The sequence below is a fragment of the Lepus europaeus genome, chromosome 6 (genome assembly GCF_033115175.1).
Source record: "Lepus europaeus isolate LE1 chromosome 6, mLepTim1.pri, whole genome shotgun sequence".
NCBI classification, from domain to species: Eukaryota; Metazoa; Chordata; class Mammalia; order Lagomorpha; family Leporidae; genus Lepus; species Lepus europaeus.
In genome coordinates, this window is record NC_084832.1 from 1,338,982 (window position 1) to 1,361,979 (window position 22,998).

General features: G+C 53.0%; 1 protein-coding gene across 2 annotated transcripts in view; it reads left to right on the forward strand.

The window, feature by feature from the left end:
• The window catches only part of TUBGCP3 (tubulin gamma complex component 3), an 85,326-nt gene extending 66,195 nt beyond the window's left edge, over positions 1 to 19,131 (forward strand). Inside the window, exons 20-23 of one of the 2 annotated variants that reach the window (XR_009866181.1) lie at positions 5,877 to 6,017; positions 7,540 to 7,656; positions 18,030 to 18,242; positions 18,765 to 19,131. Coding sequence is in view for 1 of the 2 variants with exons in the window: in XM_062193927.1 (XP_062049911.1) it covers positions 5,877 to 6,017; positions 7,540 to 7,656; positions 18,030 to 18,188 (417 nt within the window). In the remaining variant the exon portion in view is untranslated. Of the gene's footprint in view, positions 1 to 5,876; positions 6,018 to 7,539; positions 7,657 to 18,029 lie in introns of both variants that reach the window. The other variant, XM_062193927.1, reaches the window with a different exon arrangement.
• Positions 19,132 to 22,998: the final 3,867 nt, after the last annotated feature.

Here is a 22,998-nt window from a genome sequence, read left to right on the forward strand (position 1 = left end):
CACGTGGTAACATGTATGAAAGTGCTGAAGGATGGCGTGAAGAATGTATGTAGTGCCTTCGGCTGGGCGTGCATTTCTTCTTCTAGTGGTAGTGATCTTTCTGTATTTTCACTGCATGAAGTCGGTGTCTACACGAGCGAGGAAACAGCTCATCCAGACAGTCCACAGCATTCCCAGGGCTCCAGACCTCCTGCTAGCACTCTTTGCTGTCAGGAGAAGTTAGCATGTTTCTTCAGTGGGTGTTAGTGGGCATCCTTAGAACACTGGTCCATGCGTTGCTGTGGTAACCAGTAGGCCACAGGTCTTGGGCTTGAGGTGTTCCCTGCTGTGTGCCGGAGGGCAGGTGCTCACCCACCTGGGAGTCTGCAGGCCGCAGACCCAGGCTTGGGTCCCGCTTCACACCTGCTTCTCCGTTGTGAAAGGCCAGTGCTGGTAAGAATTAAAATCAGCCGTAATTCATGTAAAATGTCCACTATAAAGGTTGACACATAGCTGTTAGTAGCTACTGGTTTGTATTTTTTAAAGATTTATTTATTTAATTTGAAAGTCAAAGTTACACAGAGAGAGAAGGAGAGGCAGAGAGAGAGTCTTCCATTCGCTGGTTCACTCCTCAGTTGGCTGCAGTGGCTGGAGCCGTGCCAATCCGAAGCCAGGAGCTTCCTCCAGGTCTCCCAAGTGGGTGCAGGGGCCCAAGGGCTTGGGCCATCTTCCACTGCTTTCCCAGGCCATAGCAGAGGGCTGGACTGGAAGTGGAGCCGCTGGGTCTCAAATTGATGCCCATATGGGCTGCTGGCACTGCAGGAGGCATCTTACCCGCTATGCCACAGCACCGGCCCAGTAGCTACTGTTTTTAAGCAATTAAGTCATTTTTATGTTCTGTGTGTGTTGCAAGAATATTTGTAATCCCTTGATTACAAATTGTTGGGATTATGCCCAACATGACAACAGCAGCCTGGGCAGTTCAGCACACTCAGAGGTAGGGAGTCTGCATTCGTACCTCTGGAGAGCCTCCACTGGTGGAGCCACGTCCCGGAGGAGACGCTGCTGCCTGAGGACCGGTGTCCCACGCCGTGGTCTGCATTCGTACTCTGGAGAGCCTCCACTGGTGGAGCCACGTCCCGGAGGAGACGCTGCTGCCTGAGGACCGGTGTCCCACGCCGTGGTCTGCATTCGTACTCTGGAGAGCCTCCACTGGTGGAGCCACGTCCCGGAGGAGACGCTGCTGCCTGAGGGCCGGTGTCCCACGGCGTGGTCTGCATTCGTACTCTGGAGAGCCTCCACTGGTGGAGCCACGTCCCGGAGGAGACGCTGCTGCCTGAGGGCCGGTGTCCCACGGCGTGGTCTGCATTCGTACTCTGGAGAGCCTCCACTGGTGGAGCCACGTCCCGGAGGAGACGCTGCTGCCTGAGGGCCGGTGTCTGTCCACGGCGTGGTCTGCATTCGTACTCTGGAGAGCCTCCACTGGTGGAGCCACGTCCCGGAGGAGACGCTGCTGCCTGAGGGCCGGTGTCTGTCCACGGCGTGGTCTGCATTCGTACTCTGGAGAGCCTCCACTGGTGGAGCCACGTCCCGGAGGAGACGCTGCTGCCTGAGGGCCGGTGTCTGTCCACGGCGTGGTCTGCATTCGTACTCTGGAGAGCCTCCACTGGTGGAGCCACGTCCCGGAGGAGACGCTGCTGCCTGAGGGCCGGTGTCTGTCCCACGGCGTGGTCTGCATTCGTACTCTGGAGAGCCTCCACTGGTGGAGCCACGTCCCGGAGGAGACGCTGCTGCCTGAGGGCCGGTGTCTGTCCACGGCGTGTTGTGAGCTCTCCCGGCTTCCCCGGAGAAGTGCTGGAGGCTCAGCGGGGCTCTCTGATCTTGTGCCTTTGCTTACAGTTTCCTAAGTAGTCACTAGAATTGTTTTTGTTTCTAAGATTTTTCAAATTTACATGAAGGGTAGAGTCAGAGATAAGGACACACACACACACACACACGGAGAGAGAGACTGTGAGCACTCTTCCATCTGCTGGTTCACTCCTCAAAAGGCCACAGTGGCCAGAGCTGGGCCAGGCCAAAGCCAGGAGCTTCTTCTGGGTCTCCCATGTGGGTGCAGGGGCCCAAGGACTTCGGTTATCATCTGTTGCTTTCCCAGGCCATAGCAGAGAGCTGGATGGGAAGTGGAGCAGCTGGGACTCGAACCGGCGCCCATATGGGATGTTGGCATTGCAGGTGAAGGTTTAATCTGCTACACCTTAGTGCTGGCCCGAGGTGGTTGTTTGTTAAAGTAACAATATATAATAAACAGATCAAAACACTGTGACTGACGAACTATTCTAAGTGTATTATTTCTGTTGTACTGCTTGCTAAGGAACCTGAAGTAGTTCTGACCCCGTCATGACAGGTACCACTTGCAAGGTTTGTGTAATTTGTTTTGCTTTTTCATTATAAAATACCCCTAGAAAGACAAAAGTACTAACCAGGCCTGACCCTGCGTAGCTTCCGAGATCAGAGGAGATTGGGTGTGTTCAGGGTGGAATGGCCATAGATGACAAAACAACTCTTAAAATGTGAAGGGTGTGCTGCCTCCTGTTGGGACGGTGGCACACACACACAGCCCGCCGTCTGGGGTGAAGCAAGCCTGCACCGCTGGGGCTGTGTCATTTATTTATTTTTTTTGACAGGCAGAGTGCATAGTGAGAGAGACAGAGAGAAAGGTCTTCCTTTTTGCCGTTGGTTCACCCTCCAATGGCTGCTGCGGCCAGCGCATCTCGCTGGTCCAAAGCCAGGAGCCAGGTGCTTCTCCTGGTCTCCCATGCGGGTGCAGGGCCCAAGCACTCGGGCCATCCTCCACTGCACTCCCAGGCCATAGCAGAGAGCTGGCCTGGAAGAGGGGCAACCGGGATAGAATCCGGCGCCCCAACTGGGACTAGAACCCTGTGTGCCGGTGCCACAAGGCAAAGGATTAGCCTGTTAAGCCACGGCGCCGGCCAGTGCTGTGTCATTTAAAGACCCTGTTTAGCCCAAGTGCGTTTGGAAAGTGAGAGATCACAAAGTGTTTATTTCTTCGTGTCTGAGTGCTCTTGAATCGGCTTGTTCTGGGCGTCATGTCGCTAATAGTCTTCCAGTTTTGCTGCACGTGAGTTCAAACATTGGCTCAGCTGTTGATGCTGCTGCAGGGACTTAGTGAGTGACGTGTGGGCCGTGCTAGTGCTGGAGGTTTTCCGCAGAGTGGGCGTGAGCCCGGGGTCCCCCCTGAGGATGGTCCACTGCGTGCAGCCCAGGTCTGAGTCAGCTGCATTGTCTTCCAGGGACCCAGGTTTCGTTCATGCATCGTGATTCATGTAGGTCAGACTTTCCTTGATACAATTAGGTTGTTTTTTGCTCCCATATGTCTCTTGCAAATCTCATTAGATTATTGCCACAGTTGTTGGATGCTGGGACACTTTGGATATGTTTCTTTTAATCTCTTACCTATTTTTCTAGTAATTTCTTGGAACGTTTTTACAAGTAAGAAGCGTTCTCTCTGTCATTCTGCACAGTGTGCCTTCTGCTGCCTTTGCTCGCCTCCAGTGTGCCTGGGTTGATTCTGAGCACAGGGGAGTCATTTCTGCGGGGCGCCCTCCGCCAGCACCTGTGTCGAGGGAAGGAGGTGCCGCTGCAGGCTTGTTTTGCTTGGGTGCTTTATTTAAACCATGAGTTCAGTTTTATCTCTGGAGTTTTCCGGGTGGTTGAAATTAGCTACCCCTCCGCATGGCTGAAGGGTTTATAACCCGAGCCTGCAGAGGGAGCGTCGGTCTCTATGCCAGGAGAACCTGTCCTTCCATCACGCATGGGTTTACTTTTATCCCCTCCCCCGCCCGTCTCTGGTCCCGTCCTCTGTCACCCTCCTTCCCCACCACATGTCTGCTCTGTGGCCTCCGTGTGTATGTGTGCCATTCTCTGTGTGTATTGTTTTAACATGCATAAGTGGTTGTGTGCTGTGGGTTTTATCATCCCCTTCTGTTGTGGGCTGGGTTGGGCCTAAATTTCTGTTCCAGGCTCTTGCTTTTTACTTGAAGCAGAATTCAAAGCACAGGCGTAAACGTGGCGTGCAGTGTTTATTTACAAAGTGAGGCACACACGCACGTGTGAGCTGTATTTGGTGAGAACGGGCCTGGGGAGGTAAAGAGGGACTTTCCAGTCTTGCTTGCTCTGGGTCCGTGAGGAGAGACAAAGCAAGCTTTTGCTTTACCCTACTCCTTATGAGCTTAGGGAACGGAAGTGTTTATATGGTACTGTCCCCAGGTCCTGGGTAAGGGGAAGTACTTCCTGGGTAAGGGGTCGTTTGATTGACAGGCGAGTAGATTTGGTCACAGGAAACGGGGGGGCCTGGCTTCCTGCTAGTGAACTCAGTCCATCTCCCTCACTTCTTTCTGTGCCACACATGGAGAAAGACTCACAGAAACGTGGTGGGCATATGAAGATCACTGTGGCACAGTTACCAGTGTGCCGTGCTGTTATTAGATTTCGAAGGGACAGCACCGTGGCTCACGTGGTTAATCCTCCGCCTGCAGCGCCGGGATCCTATATGGGTGCCGGTTCTAGTGCTGGTTGGGGCGCTGGATTCTGTCCCGGTTGCTCCTCTTCCAGGCCAGCTCTCTGCTGTGGCCCAGGAGGGCAGTGGGGGATGGACAAGTGCTTGGGCCCTGCACCCGCATGGGAGACCAGGAGAAGCACCTGGCTCCTGGCTCCTGGCTTTGGATCGGCGTAGCTCTGGCCGTAGTGGCCATTTCAGGGGTGAACCAACGGAAGGAGGACCTTTCTCTTTGTCTCTCTCTCTCACTGTCTACCTCTATCTGTCAAATAAATTAAAAAAAAAAAAAAACAGAAATAGATTTCTAAAATGTGAATAATTTTGTTTTCAGCGTTAAACCACCCTTTCATTCCAGCTATAAGATGTGCTGCCCTCCCCCCCCCCCCCCCTTTAAACTTTGCTGAATTTGGTTTCTGTATTTTACCAGGAATTTCCTTCCTCATGCTCTCTGGGTTTGCTATGCCAGAAACCACCACCCCTGCCATCCCATTCTTTCCTCGTCTTTGCACTGGTTCCACTGCTAGCCCATCTGGGAACGGGCTGAATTTTGTTTTCTGAGGTTGGTTTGAGAATTGGAGGTTACTGCCTCAGGAGCCTGGCCCATCGTCTGCCTGGGGCCTGGCTTTTGATCTGGTCTGAGTTCTGTTCTAGAACACACTCCCCAAGACCGTAGCAGATAAGGAAAAGTGGCTCGTCAGGCTCACGGTGCTGAATTCCGGCAGTGGTGCTGCTGGCTCTCGGCTTCTGCTGAGGACCAGGCAGGAGGGCAGGCAGGGAGAGGGCTGGAAGTGCCCACTCCCCCTTCGCAGCCTGCCCTCCTGAGCACCAGTCCAGTCGCAGAAGCTCTGGACAAGCCACATCGAAACCATAGCAAGTGCGTGTGTGTGTGTGTGTGCGTGTGTGTGTATTAGCCAGTATTTTTTTAAGGATTTTATTTATTTATTTATTTATTTGAGGGGTGGCGTTACAGAGAGAGGAAGAGAGAGAGAAAGGTTGTTCATCCGCCAGTTCACTCCCCCAGTGGCCGCAAAGACCAGAGCTGAGCCCATCGGAAGCCAGGAGCCAGGAGCTAGGAGCTTTTCTCGAGTATCCCATGCAGGTGTGGGGCCTCAGCCTTGGGCCATCTGCTGCTGCTTTCCCAGGCCGTAGCAGAGAGCTGCATCAGAAGAGGAGCAGCCGGGACTCACTAACTAGCGCCCACGTGTGATGGGGCGGAGGCTTAGCCTACGTTGCCACGGCACCAGCCCCACCAAGTATGTTTTTTTGCAGTAGCAACATTTTATTTGAAAAGCTGTTAAGCCTGATGATGCGTGTCTTCCAGGTACTTTTGAACCAGCTCCGAGCTGTGTTTGACCAGGTCATCGAGCTCCAGAACGCCCAGGACGCCATCTACAGGGCTGCGCTGGAGGAGCTGCAGAGGCGGCTGCAGTTCGAGGAGAGGCAGCAGCAGCGCGAGGCCGAGGTAGGCTCCACGCTGGCCGCTCTGCGTTCCCGGGCGGGCTTGCTCGTGGCCGTGCCGCTGCCGGCCGGCTCCGCCTCCGCCCTGCTCATGGCGGTGCTCGTGTCCTGAGGATGCGTGAGGTGCTCTGAGGTAGAGGGGCCCCTCGACCACTTGTGAGTCATGGATGTCACTGCCTGTGTGGTGCCTTCACAGAGCGAGCTTAGCGCTGCACGGTTAAAGCTGGCGATGGCACCCCAGGCACAGGTACACATACGCACAGGAGCTCAGCTCCAGAGGGGGCTTCGTGATTCTCCGTACGTTTCCAGAGGACCTAGAAGAGAAAGCCAGGTCCGGTCAGACTGCTGGAGAAGAGATGAAATCGCTGAGGTGGCACCGCGGAGGGCGTGGTTGGGGCCTGCACAGCAGCCCGGGGCCCTCGCAGCCAGGTCAGAGTGCTGTGCTTGTCCCAGGCTGGCAAGTAGTTTGCAGATCCCATTCGGGAAGCATCCTGAGGCTGGCACCAACACTCAGAGAATAAATCTGGGTTGTGAATATTGAGGGAAAAATCTTGCATACAATGTGAGTGAAAAAGCCTAGCAGAATTAAAAAGATAAATGCCAGGGTTCAGGAAATCAAGTGACGTAATTTGCCGTATTAGTTGAAAAAGGCAAGAAATCCAATGATAGTTCTTGCATTTGCTGGCTAAAAGACATGTTGTCAGATTTGCCATTGATTGGAGGCATTCTTTTTAAAATAGAAACAGGTGCTGTGTCATGACCAGTGCACAAAGGGTGGGTGCTCTGAGAAGCAGCGAGGTGCCCAGGAGTCAGGGTGCCCACACATGAACCTGGTGGCTCCTGTTTCAGTCCTTGCTCTCACTAAAAAATGTGGAGAGGACTCGGGGGTCCCGGGTGACTTCCTCAGCAGTGTTGAAAACAAGTTGAGACTGTTACATTGATTGTTACAAAGTGGTGTGTTTTTGGTTTTTTTAAGATGTTTATTTGAGAGGCATAGTTACAGACAGAGGTCTTCCATCCTCTGGTTCACTCCCCAAATGGTTGCAACGTCCAGAGCCAGGCCAGTCCGAACCAGGAGCCAGGAGCTTCTTCTGGGCTCCTATGCGGGTGCAGGGGCCCGAGGACTTGGGCCATCTTCTACTACTTTCCCAGGCCATAGCAGAGAGCTGGATCGGAAATGGAAAATCCGGGACTCGAACCAGTGCCCATGTGGGATGCCAGCTCTGCAGGCGGAGGTTTAGTCTGCTACGCCACAGCACCATGGTTGCTAGACTGTGCAGTGAGGAGGCTGTGGAAACCAGAGAAGCAGCTCCATGGGCTCCAGTGTTTCGCATCGAGTTATTTCCAAGGTTCCTTGGTTCAGAGAGTAAGCTGCAGCGTGCTTTGTGTCAGAAGTTGTCGCAGGAGTGTGGGCGACAGAGCAGGGCGAGCAGAGTTGCCCCACTCCTGACGTGCTGTGTGTGGCCGCTGCTACGGGCGGTTTCCCCTTGAGCTGTTAATTGAGTTCGGTGTGTTTGGTTCTTCAGGGCCAGTGGGGAGTGACGGCTGCAGAGGAGGAGGAGGAGAACAAGAGGATTCGAGAATTCCAGGAATCGATACCAAAAATGTGCTCACAGTTGCGAATACTGACACATTTCTACCAGGTGCGTGTGTCTGTCAAGCACCCGTCCACACCACAGTGCCCCTTTTCAGTAACTGATGGTTGCTTCCAAAACGGTGAGAGGTGAAGCCACTGACTTGTGTAGGTTCCCACCTTGGTGACATGTTGGTGTCCCCAGGGGCCTGGGACCCTCCAGGAGTCTTGGGTCTGCCCTGGCTCCCTGGCAGTGCTGCCATGCACCCCTGACCAAGGCGGGGGGCAGCAGATGTTCTCCCGTGGTGGGTGGGGGCACGGGGGTCCCAGGGCTTCTCAGCTCGCACACGAGTCTCCCACGTTCGAGTTCTGCAGAGACGTAGGCCAGCGGGACGTGCACGCAGATGTGTGTCAGTGCATGCCGTCTGCACGCTGGCATCCGTGGGTGCTGGTAGCCAGGCTCAGGCCCAGATACAAAGGCTTCACGGTCCAGGCCGAAAGCTTGAGCTGGCCGGCGGGGGCATGGCGGGCGGTCCCTCCGGGGAAGTCCTGGGAGCCCTAAGCCAGCAAGCCTAGAGTTCTGACGCAAAGGCAGCAGCGGAAAGGTCTCTCGGGTCACCTGCACGCGCTGGCCCTGGCCCTGGCTGGTGGAGGTGCCGTCCACACTGGCCAGGTCTTCCCTCCTGTTCCACTCAGACCTGTGTGCTCACCTTGTTTGGGAACACTCAGCAGAGTGCTTTCCAGGTTTCCGGTGTTCCTTAATCCAGTCAAGGGGACACTGGTGGGACGGCCAACCTTGCCACACCCGCTCGTGCCGGGGGGTGGGGGGAGTGTCCCAGCAGCCAGTGACCGTGTACGCAGAGCTCAGGCATCTGAGGAGAGAGCAGCCGGTCTGCTAGGCCAGGTGCTCTGCCGTTGTTTCCAGTCCGTCTCATCTCATCTGCTTCTCTGTGTGATTTTTAATGATAGAAATTAGAAGAATTTGTGAAGAATTTTTCCACTCATCGGCTGATAACTGCTTACACAAATCAAACGCTGACCCTCTCCTCTCAGCCTTTAGAAGTTGTTTTTGTATGCTGATGGCTCGCGTGGTTCTGTTCTGGAGCCAGCCAGTCTGCTTTCCAGGGCCTTTCTAGGTTTATATTTTTTTCTTTCAACGTAACAGGGAAATGTGTCCCTTTTGCAAATGGCATACTCCTACAAAACAAGTTTGGGAAATGGCAGTTTTGGCTGGCTTGTGTTCCATGCTGAAATACCCGTGTTAGACAGACAGGAGTGCTTCCTGTAAGTGGTGTGTGCGGTACATACTCACGCAGATTTCCGGAGCGTGGATACATAATGGCTAGTTCCACACTACTGAAATAATTAGATAGCTGTTCAGCTCGGAGGAAGAAGGTGTAATTAAGCATTTGTCCATGTGCTCATTTCTGAGAGGCAGTAATCTTGTTTATGGTTGCACGTCTTCCTGATGGAGTTAATACACTGTTTAGAAAGCCGTCTCAATCAGCATACTCCCAGTTTTACTGAAATTAAATCATTACCTCTCAGATTCCTTTTCCTCACCACCAGAAGGCCTTCTCTCTTCTCTGCAGTGGTGCGTACCATGCGCTATAGCAGCTGTGTGTCCGGAGACCCGACCCGTGCAGAGAAAGTCCCCGGGGGTTCCTGACGGTTGTCATTCCATTGTGTACCTTGACAGGAAGTCCCTGTCCGTGTCTCTGCCGTGTCGTTTCATCAGTGCTTTCTTCTCCAAACCCTGGACAGACACGTTCCCATCCCCCGGCACGATGGGCTTGCTAACAGGTGGGGCCCTTCCTGCAGCATCTGCCCGCCTCCGGCACACACCTGCTCTCCACTCTCCAGAGTCCGTCTGCCAGCTGTGCCCTCTGTGCTTGGTTCCTTCCCTTCTCTCTTTAGATTCGTTTGTTTGAAAAGGACAGTAAGAGAGAGAGAGCGACGATCTTCCACCCACTGGTCCTCCTCCCAAATGCCCACAACAGCTGGGGTGGGCCAGGCTGAAGCCAGGAGCTGGGGCTCCATGCTGGTCTCTCTCAGGGTAGCAGGGGCCCAGATAACTTGAGCCATCGTCATCTGCCTCCCAAGCACATTAGCAGGGAGTTGAATCAGAAACAGAGCAGCCAGGACTTGAACTGGTGCTCCAGTCTGGGTGTGGTCATTCCAAGCCACAGCTTAACCCATGGCACCGCAGTGCCCACTCCTGTTCTTTTTTCCTTTCTTTTATTTATTTATTTATTTATTTTTTAATACTTAGGTACCAGTATTGTGGCACAGCCAGCTAAGTCTTCATTGCCATCTCTATTGGAGTGCTGGTTCGAGTCCCAGCTATTTCACTTATAATCCAGCTCCCTGCGAATGTGCCTGAGATAGCAGCCAAGGATGGCTCAAGTGATGTGTGATGTCCATAGCGGATTTACCTGTCTCCTCAAACGTCTGACCTCTCTTTATGGTCAAAGTCCAAAGTCACATCTTCTAGTTCTGCCTTTAAGTAGTGAAATATGCAGTGTACGCATGTTATCTGTAGTCACCCTAATTGTGGAGGGGATCCCCAGAACTTACTCTTGTCTCGTCATAACTCAGAACCTGTTATTTCCCCTCTCTCCTCAACCACTGGTAAATCACCACCGTTTTTTTTGTTTTTTGTTTTTTTTTTAAGATTTTTTTTTTTTTTTAGTTTATTTATTTGAGAGGTAGAGTTATAGACTGTTGGTTCACTCCCCAAATGGCCGCAATGGCCAGAGCTGTGCCAATCCGAAGCCAGGAGCCAGGTGCTTCTTCCTGGTCTCCCATGTGAGTGCAGGGGCCCAAAGACTTGGGCCATCTTCTGCTGCTTTCCCAGGCCACAGCAGAGAGCTGGATTGGAAGTGGAGCATCCAGGACTGGAACCGGCGCCCATATGGGATGCTGGTGCCGCAGGCGGAAGATTAACTGCGCCACAGGGCCGGCCCCACCATCATGTTTTTGAAAAGATCTATGCATGTATGTATGTATGTATCTATCTATTTGAAATGCAACTTTATAGAGAGGGAGAAATGTGTTTAGGTTGGGTGGAGATCTCCCATCTGCTGGCTCGCTCCCCAGATGGCCACAGTGGCTGGGGCTGGTCCAGGCTGAAGCCATGACCCTGGAACTCTGGGTCTCCCCAGTGGCTGGCAGGGCCCCAGACGCTTGTGCTGTCCTCTTCCCAGGCACATGAGTAGGGAGCTGGTGCAGAAGCAGGGCAGCACAGACTGCACAGCACCAGCCCCGCCATGCTGTTGTGCTCGGCCCCTCTCACTGGCCACGCTGCCCTCTCCACGTTACTGTGGTGAGAGTTCACTTGGCGTTGTGGCCGGTGCTGGAATACACCTGGGATGCAGATGTGGGTTCCACAGCCTGGCTTCATTTCCCTTGGCTGAATATCCACTGTCCTGTGGTAGTTCTGGTTCTGGTTGGTAGAGGAATCTTCCTACGCTTTCCACAGTGGCTGCACTGATTGGTCCTCGCAGCAGTGTGCAGGAGTGCGCTCGTCCGCACCCTCGCCGCCTCCTTTAGTGTTTTGAACACAGCCGGTCCGACTGGGGGGAGGCGCTCTCCCTGGGCCCTGGCTGTGCATCCCCGGGCGCACGGCGGAGTTCAGCCTGTCCTGCTCCACCGGCTGCGTGTTTACTGCAGGGCGGCGTTCAGATCTGCTGCCCGCTCTGCAGTTACTGAGTTGCAGTCCTGACGTATTCTAAGCATTACCCGTTGTCAGATACACAGCGTGTAAGTGCTTCCTGCTGTTCTCTGTTCACTCTTTGGTTGCTTCCCTTGCTGCACACAAACTTGCTAGTTCAGTGAAGTCCCAGTCGTCGGTTTTTACTGTTGCTTCCTTGTTTTGGGGTCTGAGACAGGGAATACCTTTTTTTATTCCAACGTCCTGAAACTTTTCTTTTCTTTTTTTTTTTTTTAAAGATTTTATGTATTTATTTGAGAGGTAGACTTATAGACAGTGAGAGGAAGAGACAGACAGAAAGGACTTCCTTCCGTTGGTTCACCCCTGAAATGGCCGTGACGGCTGGAGGTGCGCCGACCCAGAGCCAGGAGCCAGAAGCCTCCTCCTGGTCTCCCATGCGGGTGCAGGGCCCAAGCACTTGGGCCGTCCTCCACTGCCTTCCCGGGCCATAGCAGAGAGCTGGACTGGAAGAGGAGCAGCCGGACTAGAACCGGCGCCCATATGGGATGCTGGCGCTTCAGGCCAGGGTGTTAACACACTTGCCACAGTGCCGGCCCCCTGAAACATTTCCCGTATGTTTTCTCATAGTAGTTTTAAAGTTTCAGGTCTTGGTCTTTAATTCATTTTTAGTTAATTTTTATCAATCTTTTTTGAAGTTTATTTTTATACATGAGGAGAAATCGGGGTATGGTTTCATTCTGCTGAAGACTGTCTTTTTTTTTTTAAGATTTATTTATTTATTTGAAAGAGTTACACAGAGAGAAAAGGAGAGGCAGAGAGAGAGAGGTCTTCCATCCGCTGGTTCACTCCCCAGTTGCCCACAACGGCTGGAGCTGCACCAATCCGAAGCCAGGAGCCAGGAGCTTCTTCCAGGTCTCCCACACGAGTGCTGGGGCCCAAGGACTTGAGCCATCCTCCACTGCTATCTCAGGCCATCGCAGAGAGCCGGATCAGAAGTGGATCAGCCAGGATTCAAACCGACACCCACATGGGATGCCGCACTGCAGGCGGCGGCTTTACCCGCTAAGCCACAGCAGCGGCTCCGGACACTATCCTTTTTCCCAGTGTGTGTTCCTAGTATTTTATTGTCGTTGGCTGAGATACAGGAGTTCACTTGTAGGATCTCTGTTCGTTCCATTGGTCTGTGTATCTGGTTGTATGCCATGTTGTTTTAATTGCTTTTTTTGGAAGTCGTTTAAGAAGGATTGATGTTAATTTGTTAAATACTTGGTGGAATTCAGCAGTGAAGCTGTCTGGGCTGAGGCTTTTCTTTGATGGGAGAGGTCTTGCTGCTGATTCAGTTTCTGCTCATCACCGTTCTGTGCGAGTCTCCTGTTTGCTCAGGGCTCTGTCTCGGTAAGGCGTAGCTGTGTGTCCAGCTGTTTCCTCCTGGCTCTGTCTCGGTAAGGCGTAGCTGTGTGTCCAGCTGTTTGCTCATGGCTCTGTCTCGGTAAGGCGTAGGTGTGAGTCCAGCTGTTTGCTCCTGGCTCTGTCTCGGTAAGGCATAGCTGTGTGTCCAGCTGTTTCCTTACGGCTCTGTCTCGGTAAGGCGTAGCTGTGAGTCCAGCTGTTTGCTCACGGCTCTGTCTCGGTAAGGCGTAGCTGTGAGTCCAGCTGTTTGCTCACGGCTCTGTCTCGGTAAGGCGTAGCTGTGAGTCCAGCTGTTTCCTCCTGGCTCTGTCTCGGTAAGGCGTAGCTGTGAGTCCAGCATTTGTTTCTTTCTTCTCAAGCTTGTGAAATTTGTGGCTGCACGGTTGCTGACATTAATCGTCAGCAGTCCCTTGTGCTCCCTGGTCAGCTGTGATGTCTGTTCATCCCTGCTTTATCTGTGTGGACCTTCTGATTTTTCTTATTCTAGCCGTAAAGGTTCGTCCGTTTTATCTTGTTAAAGAACCAGCTCTTACTTCATTGCTTTTTGTTTGTTTTCTGTTTTTAGCTCTATGTCCTAATCTGTACTAATTTTTTACATCTACTCATTTGGGGTTGATCTTTTCTTCTTGTTCCCTGAGGTGCAGTGGCAGGTGACTTATTTGGGATGTTTCTGCTTTTGTTGCAGGCCCCGATTGCTATAAAATTCTCAGTGCAGGACTGCTTTTGCTGTTTCTCATAGGTTTTTGGTATGTTGGGTTTCCATTTTGGTTTGTTTCAGTAAATTTAAAAATTTGCCTCTTAATTTCTTATTTGACCATTGATTATTCAGATATTAGTTGCTTGGTTCCCATGTATTTTTGTAGTTTTTCATTTCTGGTTTCTAGTTTTATTACATTGTCATCAGTAAAGACGCTCGATGTGATTTCTGTTGCCAAATGTGAGGAGGCTTGTCTTGTGGTCGCTCATGGGGTCTCTCCTGGATGGTTCCACGTGCTGTTGGGAAGGGCTGACTGTATTCTGCACTGTTGGGGAGCACCCTGTGGGAGTGTATCAGGTCCAGGCCATCTAGGGCGTGCTGTCTTCTCTCGCTGTTCCTTTGTTGACTGTCTGAATGATCTGTCACTTGGGAGAATGTGGTGTCGGGGCCAGTGGGGGGGGTGGTGAGCCAAGCTGCTGCCTGGGCCCCCTTCCCATATCAGAGCCCTGGTTTGAGTCCCAGCTGTCTTGCTTTTCATCCAATTGCCTTCTAATCCTCCTGGGAAAGCAGTGGGGGATGGCCCAAGTGCTTGGGCCCCTGCACCCATGTGGGAGACCTGTGGGTTATTCCTGGCTCCTGGCTCCTGGCTCCTGGCTTTGGCCTGGAGCAGCCCAGGCTGTTGTGGCCATTTGGGGAGTGAACCAGTGGATGGAAGATCTCTTTCTCTCTGCCTCTCTTCCTCCCTACTCCCCATCTCCCTCCCTCCCTCCCTTTCTCCCTCTCTTCCCCCCTCCCTGTCACTATGCTTTTCTTTTTCTTTCTCTCTCTCTTTTTTTTTTTTTGACAGGCAGAGAGGACAGTGAGAGAAAGACAAAGGTCTTCCTTTACCGTTGGTTTACCCTCCCATGGCCGCTGCAGCCGGTGCGCTGCGACCAGTGCACCGCGCTGATCCGAAGCCAGGAGCCAGGTGCTTCTCCTGGTCTCCCATGCGGGTGCAGGGCCCAAGGACTTGGGCCATCCTCCACTGCCTTCCCGGGCCATAGCAGAGAGCTGGCCTGGAAGAGGGGCAACTGGGATAGAATCCGGCCCCCCAACCGGGACTAGAACCCGGTGTGCCGGCGCCGCATGGTGGAGGATTAGCCTATTGAGTCGCGCCGCTGGCCTGTCACTATGCTTTTCAAAATAATCTTTTTCAAGAGTGAAACGTTAAAGTCCTCTAGTATTATTGTATTAGAATCTGTCTCCTTAGGTTTATTAATATTTGCTTTATATATTTGGGTGCTCTGATGCTGGGCACATACATATTTATAATTGTTGTCTCTTGCTGGATTGCTTCATCATTTTATAATAACCTTCCTTGTCTCTCTTTGCTGCTTTTGATTTAAATATCTATTTTATCTGACAGTAAACACGGCTGATCTTGCCATCCTTTGGGTTCCTTTGCAAGGAGTACCTTATCCATTCTTTGGCTTTGACTTAAAGGTGAAGTGAGTTTCTTGTAAAGTACATGTAGTTGAGTCTTGTTTTATTCTATCCGTTTGGTCACTCTGTGTTTGGTCACTGGAGGATTTCAGCCAGTTATATTTAACGTAACTGTTGATAAGTAAGACCTTACTGCCTTTTTGATGCTTGTTAATTATTTATTTGATCGCTTCTTTTCTTTATCCCTGACTTAGAACCATTTATGGTTAAGATTTTTTCTAGTAGTGTGGTTTGATTTATTATATAATTTCTGGTATTATGTTTATTATGAATTTTGTCTTGTAGTTACCATGAAACTTACAAAAAACTTCTTTTGGTTATATCAAGTAGTTTTGAAATGACAGGAGCTTAACATTGATTATAAAAATAGTGGTGTAGAAGGTAAAGCCGCCGCCTGAAATGCTGGCATCCATATGGGTGCCAATTCGAGACCCGGCTGCTCCACTTCCAATCCACCTCCCTTCTATTGCACCTGGGAAAGCAGCAGAAGATGGCCCAGGTGCTTGGACTCCTGCGCTCTTGTGGGAGACCCAGAGGAAGCTCCTGGCTCCTGGCTCTGACCTGGCTCAGCCCTGGTTGTTGTGGCCATTTGAGGAGTGAACCAGCAGGTTGCAGATCCCTCTCTGTGTCTGTCCTCCTGTCTGTCTGTCTCCCTCTAACTCTGCCTTTCACATAAATAAAGAAATATTTAACAAAAAGAAACAGAAAAGAGCTAAGAAATACTAGTTTAGAACTCTGCATGTGCACTCCGATCCTTCTGTGAGTTGTGTCCCATTTTGCCTGTTACCATTGTGATGTAGTTATTTTTGTTTTGGTCTTCACACTAAAGGTGTGAATGGTTTGCATGCTCTGGTTCGTAGATTGGAGCATCCTGAACTTGCGTGCTCACTCTTACTCCAGTGACTTTTCCGTCCTCTGATCTTCTTATCTTTGTCCTTAGGTTGAAGAACTCCCGTTAGCATTGTCCCGTTAGAAGCTGTGGTGGTGCGACATGTCTCCCGCTGTCCGGGAGTGTGTGTCCCCTAGCGCTGGAGAGCAGCTCTGCTGGCTACAGTCTTCCTGGCGCTTTCCTTCCTGGCCTGTGCGGTCTCCTTGAGAATTCTGCAGCTGTGCAGATACTTCTTCCTCTCGCTGCTTTGAGCGTCTTTTCCTTAGCCTGCAAGAGCTCCATTATAGCTTGGCTCAGATATCCTTGGTTGAGTCTGACTGGGGACTTTTGGCTTCTTTACCTGCTTAATCGTATCTTTCTCCAGGTTGGGAGTTTCCTGTCATTATCTCTGAATATGCTTTCATCCCTGTGCCGTTCTCCGATTATCTGCTCTTGGCATGCTGTCCTGTGTTTCTCCTAAGCCTTCCTCATTCTTGTCGACTCTTTTTCCTCCAAGTGAATTTTCGAGCTCACTGATTCTTCTGTGTGATCTATTCTCTTGATGCCTTCTGTCGTGTTTTTAATTTTCACATACTTTACAGTTGAAGGATTTTTTAAAAAATATTTATTTATTTGAAAGAGTTACAGAGAGAGGTGGAGCGAGAGAGAAAGAGAGGTAGAGCATGAGAGAGGTCTTGCAGATGGTGGGTCACTCCCCAGATGACCACAACAGCCAGAGCTGAGCTGATCTGAAGCCAGAAGCCAGGAGCTTTGTCCTGGTCTCCTACACGGGTGCAGGGGCCCAAGTACTTGGGCCATCTTCCACTGCTTTCCCAGGCCATAGCAGAGAGCTGGATCAGAAGAGGAGCAGCTGGGACTTGAACCTGCGCCCATATGGGATACAGACACTGCAGGCTGGGGCTTTCATCCATTGTGTCACAGCGCCAGCCCCAAGGGATTTTTTTGTTGATTTATGTTAGTTCCATCTTTCAAGTCTGTTAGAATATTGAATCATTTCTCTCTTTTATCTTGAAGTTCGTTGAGTTTCCTTAAAGCAGCTATTTTGAAATTTTTTTTTTTGTTTTGTTTTGTTTTTTTATTTTTGACAGGCAGAGTGGACAGTGAGAGAGATACAGAGAGAAAGGTCTTCCTTTGCCGTTGGTTCACCCTCTAATGGCCGCCGCGGTAGCGCGCTGCGGCCGGCGCACCGCGCTGTTCCGATGGCAGGAGCCAGGTGCTTCTCCTGGTCTCCCATGGGGTGCAGAGCCCAAACACTTGGGCCATCCTCCACTGCACTCCCGGGCCACAGCAGAGAGCTGGCCTGGAAGAGGGGCAACCGGGACAGGATCGGTGCCCCGACCGGGACTAGAACCCGGTGTGCCGGCGCCGCAAGGCGGAGGATTAGCCTGTTGAGCCACGGCGCCGGCCTATTTTGAAATCTTTATGCAAGCATTTGAAAATTTCAGTTGACCTGTTGCATGAATTGCTGTTGACCTTGATGTCTCTCTGGGGCGGTGGCGGTGGTGGCCAGAGCATTGCCAGCGTCTTACTTGCCCTCCGTGCGTCCATTATTCTGACCAGAGCAAGGACAGGGCTAACAGCAGCCAGTGACGAGGAGGGGAGGTTGCGGAGGGTGTGGTTGTTCGGTGACCTCTCTGGACGAGAAGTTTGCAGCGCAGCTAGAACGTATGGAGGTGAGCGGCAGCGACCTGGGCTGGTGCCGTCTGCTGGCAGCAGGGTGGGGACTTGACAGGAAGGAGCTTGTCCTTAGGCCATGACCCTGAGCCCTGAATTGAACTGTCACTCTGGGTGCACTTCTGCATGAAGTGACTGTGGCGACGCCATGCCCACCCATGAGCGCAGGGGCTGCAGCTGCGTTCACAGCACAGACTTGGCACTGAAAGGCCGTGGTCTTTAGTCCATGGCCTCGCGTGTCCTCCTGTCAGCCCGTGAGCCTGGCAAGCCCTTCACAGGAAGCGTGGCACTGAGCTCTGTGTGCGGAACCCAAGGGTAGCTGCTCTGGCGTCCGTGGCACTGAGCTCTGTGTGCAGAACCCAAGGGTAGCTGCTTTGATGTCTGTGGCTTCGCTGCTCGCTCATTCTCGTAGACCTTGGGGCGGAAAGGAAATACCTGTCGGCCAGTTGCTTTTAAGTGAGGAATTTTCATTGCTTGTTTGTATCCGTGACGACGTTTGCTCTTCCTGACCTGGGCTCAGGTACCCAGCGCCTGCCCCGTGGGGGTCCGGCAGCAGCTGCTGGGGGGCGTTTATGGTGGTTCTTGCTGAAGTGGGTGTTGTGTTCCTGTTCTGTGCAGGGCATCGTGCAGCAGTTTCTGGTGTCGCTGACGACCAGCTCTGATGAAAGCCTCCGTTTTCTGAGCTTCCGGCTGGACTTCAACGAGCACTATAAAGCCCGGGAGCCCAGACTGCGCGTGTCTCTGGGCAGCAGAGGGCGGCGCGGTTCGCACACGTGAAGCCCGTCGTCCCAAGGAGCTGCCAGTGCGCTGCCATTTCTAGCAATGTCGGACGTAAGAGTTCACACACAGACCTTCCAGGCACCTGGCATGCTGCAGGTGCTCCTGTTTCTGCCCACGCGTGCTCTGGCGTCCGTGGTGTCGCACGTCGGAGCAGGCTGTTCTGATACCACGGCGATGAGCAGCCCGGGTGCCGTGTGCCATGGGTTACAACTGAAGGACACCCCGACTTGTTGAGGCTTCTTGAGCTCTGTGATACAGTTTATGTTTGTCACTTTTTAAGAATACCTGTTTCTTTTAGAGATTAGGGTGATAGGATATTCATCTGTTAAGATGGTAATGTCATTGCTATTTTTTTAACATCCTCTTTAAGACAGTTTTTGTTAATGTAACCAAATTAAGATGTAAGAAAATGTCCCTACTAAGAAAATAGAGAGAGCATTTTATTTTAGTTTTTTAGTGTTGTAAAATATTAACCTATATAAGAACCTTTGTATCTTAATGTACCTTACATATGTTTATTCTTATTTTCTCTCCTTTCAAAGTTTACATTTTATATTTAATTTACTATTTCAGATAACTTCTAAAGAGTCTAGGGAAAAGGCTGAGCTGTGCAGAGTGAGATCCTTCAGCCGTGCAGCCCACGTTCCTTGGCACCGTCAGCGGAAGCAGTGGGAGCACGAGTGGCCCACAAGGGAATGGAATACTTTATTTCCAAAGCTGTTGATAAGCATCAGAAAGAAATTGACTTGGATAATGCAGATTCCCTTTTTCCTTGCCTATTTTTTCATTGTAAATATTTATATCAACATCCAAACAGATGTTGGGGAAGTGTTTTTGTAAAAATAACATACAGGTCACATAAATCTGCCTTTATTATGTCCATAACCGAAACCTAGGGATTAAAACGAACCTCCTCCAGCCGCGGCTGTGGTCTCTGGAGGGCTCTGTGAGGAGCTGAGTGACTCGCGCCAGCTCTGGGTGAGGGTGCTAGAGGCTGACTTCCTGGGCGGCCGCGCGTGGGTCATTCCCTTGGCAAACCAAGAGGTCGGGCCGCGTGCAGTTCAGTGCGGAAGCAAAAGGGGTCCTGCACTTGGTGCTGAAGGGACGCGTCCTGTGAGTCCCATCTGACTCCCATGGCTGTGGGTTCCCACCATCAGTCCTGTGAGTCCCATCTGACTCCCATGGCTGTGGGTCCCGGCATCAGTCCTGTGACCCCACGTGTGTCTCTCGTGGCTGTGGGTTCCCCCATCAGTCCTGTGACCCCACGTGTGACTCCCATGGCTGTGGGTCCCCCATCAGTCCTGTGACCCCACGTGTGACTCCCATGGCTGTGGGTCCCGCCATCAGTCCTGTGACCCCACGTGTGTCCCTGGGGCTGTGGGTCCTGGCATCAGTCCTGTGACCCCACGTGTGTCTCTCGTGGCTGTGGGTTCCCCCATCAGTCCTATGACCCCACGTGTGACTCCCATGGCTGTGGGTCCCCCCATCAGTCCTGTGACCCCACGTGTGTCCCTGGGGCTGTGGGTCCCGCCATCAGTCCTCTGAACCCATGTGTGACTCCCGTGGCCGTGGGTTCCCACCATCAATCCTGTGACCCCACGTGTGACTCCCGTGGCTGTGGGTTCCCGCCATCAGTCCTGTGACCCCACGTGTGTCCCTGGGGCTGTGGGTTCCCCCATCAGTCCTGTGACCCCTGTGTGTCCCTGGGGCTGTGGGTCCCGCCATCAGTCCTGTGACCCCACGTGTGACTCCCGGGGCTGTGGGTTCCCCCATCAGTCCTGTGACCCCACGTGTGTCCCTGGGGCTGTGGGTTCCCCCATCAGTCCTGTGACCCCACATGTGTCCCTGGGGCTGTGGGTCCCGCCATCAGTCCTGTGACCCCGCGTGTGACTCCCGTGGCTGTGGGTCCCGCCATCAGTCCTGTGACCCCACGAGTGTCCCTGGGGCTGTGGGTTCCCCCATCAGTCCTGTGACCCCACGTGTGACTCCTGGGGCTGTGGGTTCCCCCATCAGTCCTGTGACCCCACGTGTGACTCCCGGGGCTGTGGGTTCCCCCATCAGTCCTGTGACCCCACGTGTGTCTCTGGGCCTGTGGGTTCCCCCATCAGTCCTGTGACCCCACGTGTGACTCCCGTGGCTGTGGGTTCCCCCATCAGTCCTGTGACCCCACGTGTGTCCCTGGGGCTGTGGGTTCCCGCCATCAGTCCTGTGACCCCACGTGTGACTCCCGTGGCTGTGGGTTCCCCCATCAGTCCTGTGACCCCACGTGTGTCCCTGGGGCTGTGGGTTCCCGCCATCAGTCCTGTGACCCCACATGTGACTCCCGTGGCTGTGGGTTCCCCCATCAGTCCTGTGACACCCGTGTGTCCCTGGGGCTGTGGGTTCCCCCATCAGTCCTCTGACCCCACGTGTGACTCCCGGGGCTGTGGGTTCCCCCATCAGTCCTGTGACCCCACGTGTGACTCCCGGGGCTGTGGGTCCCCCCATCAGTCCTGTGACCCCACGTGTGACTCCCGGGGCTGTGGGTCCCCCCATCAGTCCTGTGACCCCACGTGTGTCCCTGGGCCTGTGGGTTCCCCCATCAGTCCTGTGACCCCACGTGTGACTCCCGGGGCTGTGGGTTCCCCCATCAGTCCTGTGACCCCACGTGTGACTCCCGGGGCTGTGGGTCCCCCCATCAGTCCTGTGACCCCACGTGTGTCCCTGGGCCTGTGGGTCCCCCCATCAGTCCTGTGACCCCACGTGTGTCCCTGGGGCTGTGGGTTCCCGCTGTCGTGACAGGGCAGCCAGGTGTCCTGACCGTGCAGAAGGGAGTCCGTGGCCAGGTCCGACATTCTGAAGAGCGCAGATTTAACCCATGGTCATGTAAAGCCTCGCAGAGTGAGGAACCAGAGGCAGGCATCCCTGGTCCTGTGTGTGGTGTCTCCGAGAAATGTCCCCAGGCCCCTGGACGGTGAATGCCACCCCAGACCCAGGGGTGAAACTGCGTTTGAGGTTGGGAGTCAGTGAGCAGCTCACACTTGGGTGTGCACGTCTCACTGCGTGGACTGTGGGCCCCAGGTTGGCGGCATGGCTGCACGGACGAACGAGGCCTGGGATGTTGCCGTGAACAGGTGGCCAGGCCTGGCCACAGCCAGGTTCCTGTGACCTGTGGGTGCTGCAGAGTGGGGAGCCTGGGATGGCCCTGAGGGTGGCACATCCTCACTCGTACAGTGTAACTTACCCCAGCTCAGGCGTGGCACAGAGTGCACGCAGCGTGCGTGGGGTCTGGCAGTGAAGGGGATGCCTGCCTTCTGGTCGGGGTGCGCCTTGGTCCTGGCATCCGGGGGGCCACACCCTGCTGCTGTCACTGAGCAGACCACGTCCCCTCCCAGGAGCCAGCGGGTGGAAGGGCGGGTCTTCCCTGTGTCCTGTTTGATCTGCAGGCTCACCAGGAGCAGACACACTCCGGCCTTTCCTGGCCTCCTTGTCACAGGCAGGATTCGTGGCATCAGGGCTCACAAGTCCCTGAGGGAGGTGCGTCTTCCCGACATAACGTTTATAGGAACGAAGGGCACGCCAACCTGAAATCCCATTACCAGGAGGCTTTATCACGTAGCCACAGTCCCCCAGGCCGCACAGGCGCCGAGGTCGGAGCTGGCGAGTGGGCCAGGAGCCGCACCAGTGGCAGCCCCGTTGTGGCTGGATCCAGGGCGAACGCCCGCGAGACGTGTGGCTGCACTTTTGTACTTGAGCTGCAGACAGTGAGTTCAGGTCCCGTGACCAGCACCTGCCGAGCGGGAGAGGCCAGCTCTGTGCCACTCCAGGAGGTTTAGATGCAAGACAGATGTTCAGAATTCAGGAATAGTGTGTATTTAAGGAAGGAAGGTTGAATGAGTGTCACTCAGTATATAAGTGTTAGGGAGAGCTAGGGTCCTTCTCTGGGTCGCGTGGACTAGGTTGGGCCACAGCCTGTTGGCTTTTGACCTTGTGTTGAGGTAGAGTGCCCATCAGGTGTGCGTGGGGGTCTGTTCCTAGGGCTCTCACCTTGGTCAGCAGGACCACGCGTGGCCAGTTTCACAGTCATTCCACAGTGTGGGAATTACTTTACCTTTAGAGGGTGGATTCTAAACAGCCTACTGTGCGCTGTGCTTAGTGGACTGTTGGAATCCTGGAAGGGAGGTAATTTGTTGGTGTTTCCACTTCCTAGCGAGTGTGTGTTCTCACTGTGTAGGCTTTCAGATCTGTTGGCGTTAGTTTTTACATAGGTGCCTTTGCAAGAGTTTGAATAGTCATTTTTGAGTTTGTTTGTTCTTAGTATCGTATACTTTTACTTTCAATCTCACACAAACCAAGATTTGTTTATAGTTCAGGTTTTTTAAGAATTATCTCACTTTCGGGGGCAGCGATGTAGCGTAGTGAGTGGAGCCACACCCTGTGACACTGGCATCCTGTATAGTTACCGGTTCAAATCCCAGCTGCTCCACTTCTGATCCAGCTCCCTGGTAATGGCCTGAGAAAAGCGGAGGAGGAAGCCCCAATGCTTGGGCCTCTGCCACCCACGTGGGCGACCAGATGAAGCTCCTGGCTTCGACCTGGCCAGTGCTGCCTGTTTGGGCCATCTGGGAAGTAGGCCAGCAGGTGGAAGATTCTCTCTCTCTCTCTCTCTGTAACTCTGACTTACAAAATAAATAAAATCTTAAAAACATTTATCTCACTCTTGGTGTTACCGTTTTACTGTAGATGCAGTTTTTTCTATATTCATAAATTATTATCTTAAAGTTAATACTTTACTCTTTCAGTTGATTTCAGGAATGATTGCTGATTG